Source organism: Buceros rhinoceros, unplaced genomic scaffold (assembly GCF_000710305.1).
Source record: "Buceros rhinoceros silvestris isolate BGI_N320 unplaced genomic scaffold, ASM71030v1 scaffold16776, whole genome shotgun sequence".
NCBI lineage: Eukaryota > Metazoa > Chordata > Aves > Bucerotiformes > Bucerotidae > Buceros > Buceros rhinoceros.
Genome location: NW_010419478.1, coordinates 1 through 1,737, shown reverse-complemented (window position 1 = coordinate 1,737; position 1,737 = coordinate 1). Strand labels below are relative to the sequence as shown.

General features: G+C 37.1%; 1 protein-coding gene across 1 annotated transcript in view; it reads right to left on the bottom strand.

Moving 5' to 3' along the window:
• The window catches only part of FBXW7 (F-box and WD repeat domain containing 7, E3 ubiquitin protein ligase), a 19,035-nt gene extending 17,601 nt beyond the window's left edge, over positions 1-1,434 (bottom strand). Inside the window, exon 1 of the mRNA XM_010138942.1 lies at positions 1,297-1,434. Coding sequence (XP_010137244.1) covers positions 1,297-1,356 — 60 coding nt within the window. The 5' untranslated portion in view covers positions 1,357-1,434. The remainder of the gene's footprint in view (positions 1-1,296) is intronic.
• Positions 1,435-1,737: the final 303 nt, after the last annotated feature.

Below are 1,737 nucleotides of genomic sequence, written 5' to 3'. Positions count from 1 at the left end.
GTCTCTGAACTAAGGACTGCTTTGGGCAGTTTCTCTAGAAATGTAACAACCACACAGAGGTCTCCCCCCGTGTCCTTTCCATTTATGAAGAAGGCTGCCACAGGAAGCGCGTGTGTAAGTACTCTCATGTCATGTACACTAAGTTAATACTTGTGGCCTGAGTTTCTTCCAACCCTTACAAATGCTAACCAGCAAGGGAAGGCTGTAACCCTGACTCATGAAGATATGACAGTACATAAAAGGAGAGTCTTGTACATCTGAGTATTCAAAAATAGGATATACACCAGAAAAACTTTCAAGAAAGAGACATATCGAACAGTCTTCAGGTAAAGACCATGTTAAACACAGCAACCAGATACTAGCACCAGAATACCTTTAAAAAACTTCCTTTGTAATGTGTTAGTAACTGGAGACTTCTGAAAGTAACTGAAGACCTCATGAAATTTTTCACGTGGAAAACTCAACACGCGGTAGATCTGGCAAAAGAAAATATACTTCCTCCTCACTCCAAATAACAGAACAATTCCAATTCCCTAAAACCAAGAAAGGTCAGAAGTACTCTTTCTAAATGAAAAAAAAAAAAACACCAAACATTAATTTAATAATTGTAGCCAACTGGCTTTATCTCTCATGTTCACCCTCATGTTCTAGCTGTGAGGACACCAGCATTACTCTTCTGTGGACAGCACTCAGTGCTGAAAAGCGCGCACGCGGAAAATCTGTCTGCTTCTCTTTAACCTGATACGACATGATCCGATTTGCAGAAAAGCAGGTATCTGCTTAATTAGGGTTTGGCTTTACCCTTACAAGTGCTCTTCTGGGATTATTTTTGGGGTTTTTTGGTAGAGATTTTAGGGCTCGGTTTGGTTAAAATGAATTCAAAGATAACATTTACAAAAACCCTAGCACTAAAACATTAAACGATAATGCTTGTACTTACAGAATAACATGCAGAAAGGTCTTGCATCCAGAGGAAATTTTTGTGTGTGTGCGCCCTAACAGAATTAGTTCTCAAAAAACAAAAAGGCACAATCAGCCCAGTTACAATACAGAGATATTTTTAAAGTTACTGGGATTTTGTTTAAAGGATTCCAGGAGTTTAAATGTCTCTCTTGAGATAAAAATATGTCAATCTGAATTGCAGTAGCCAAGTTATGGCAGCGTACTGAACTGTGGACCTCTAACCTCAGTTTACATCACTCCGTTGGCAAAACAGAACGCCATAACTAGCACAGAATTTAGTAAAAGGTGACAGCTGATGCATTGCATAGTCCAATATTAACCTGTATTTCTCACCTCTTTTGGGAGCAAGGAAATGAAGTCTCTTTGAAACTGGGGCTCTATCACTTGCATCATGTGTTTTACTTGTGTTGGTTCACAACTATCAATGAGTTCATCTAAAGCGAGTAATTTCTCTGGTCCACTCCAGCTCTGCAAGATAAAAAAAAAAACCAAAACAGTAAGCATTACTTTAATACACTAGTTTGGTACTATTTTAAGCAAGTGTCGCTGCTTTGCCAATAAGGCAATTTAAGTTTCCTTGTCGAGCTACATACAAGCATATAAAGAGCATATAAAAAAAAAAGCCAGCAAGATAAATGCTCATGTTAATTACACAAAAATGAGAAGTTAATCAACACAAAATATTCAAAATTACTACATTGATTCATAAGCTGAGAAAGGATTTGTTATACACACAAATACAGATTAGCAATTAAATAGATAATAATATTTAAT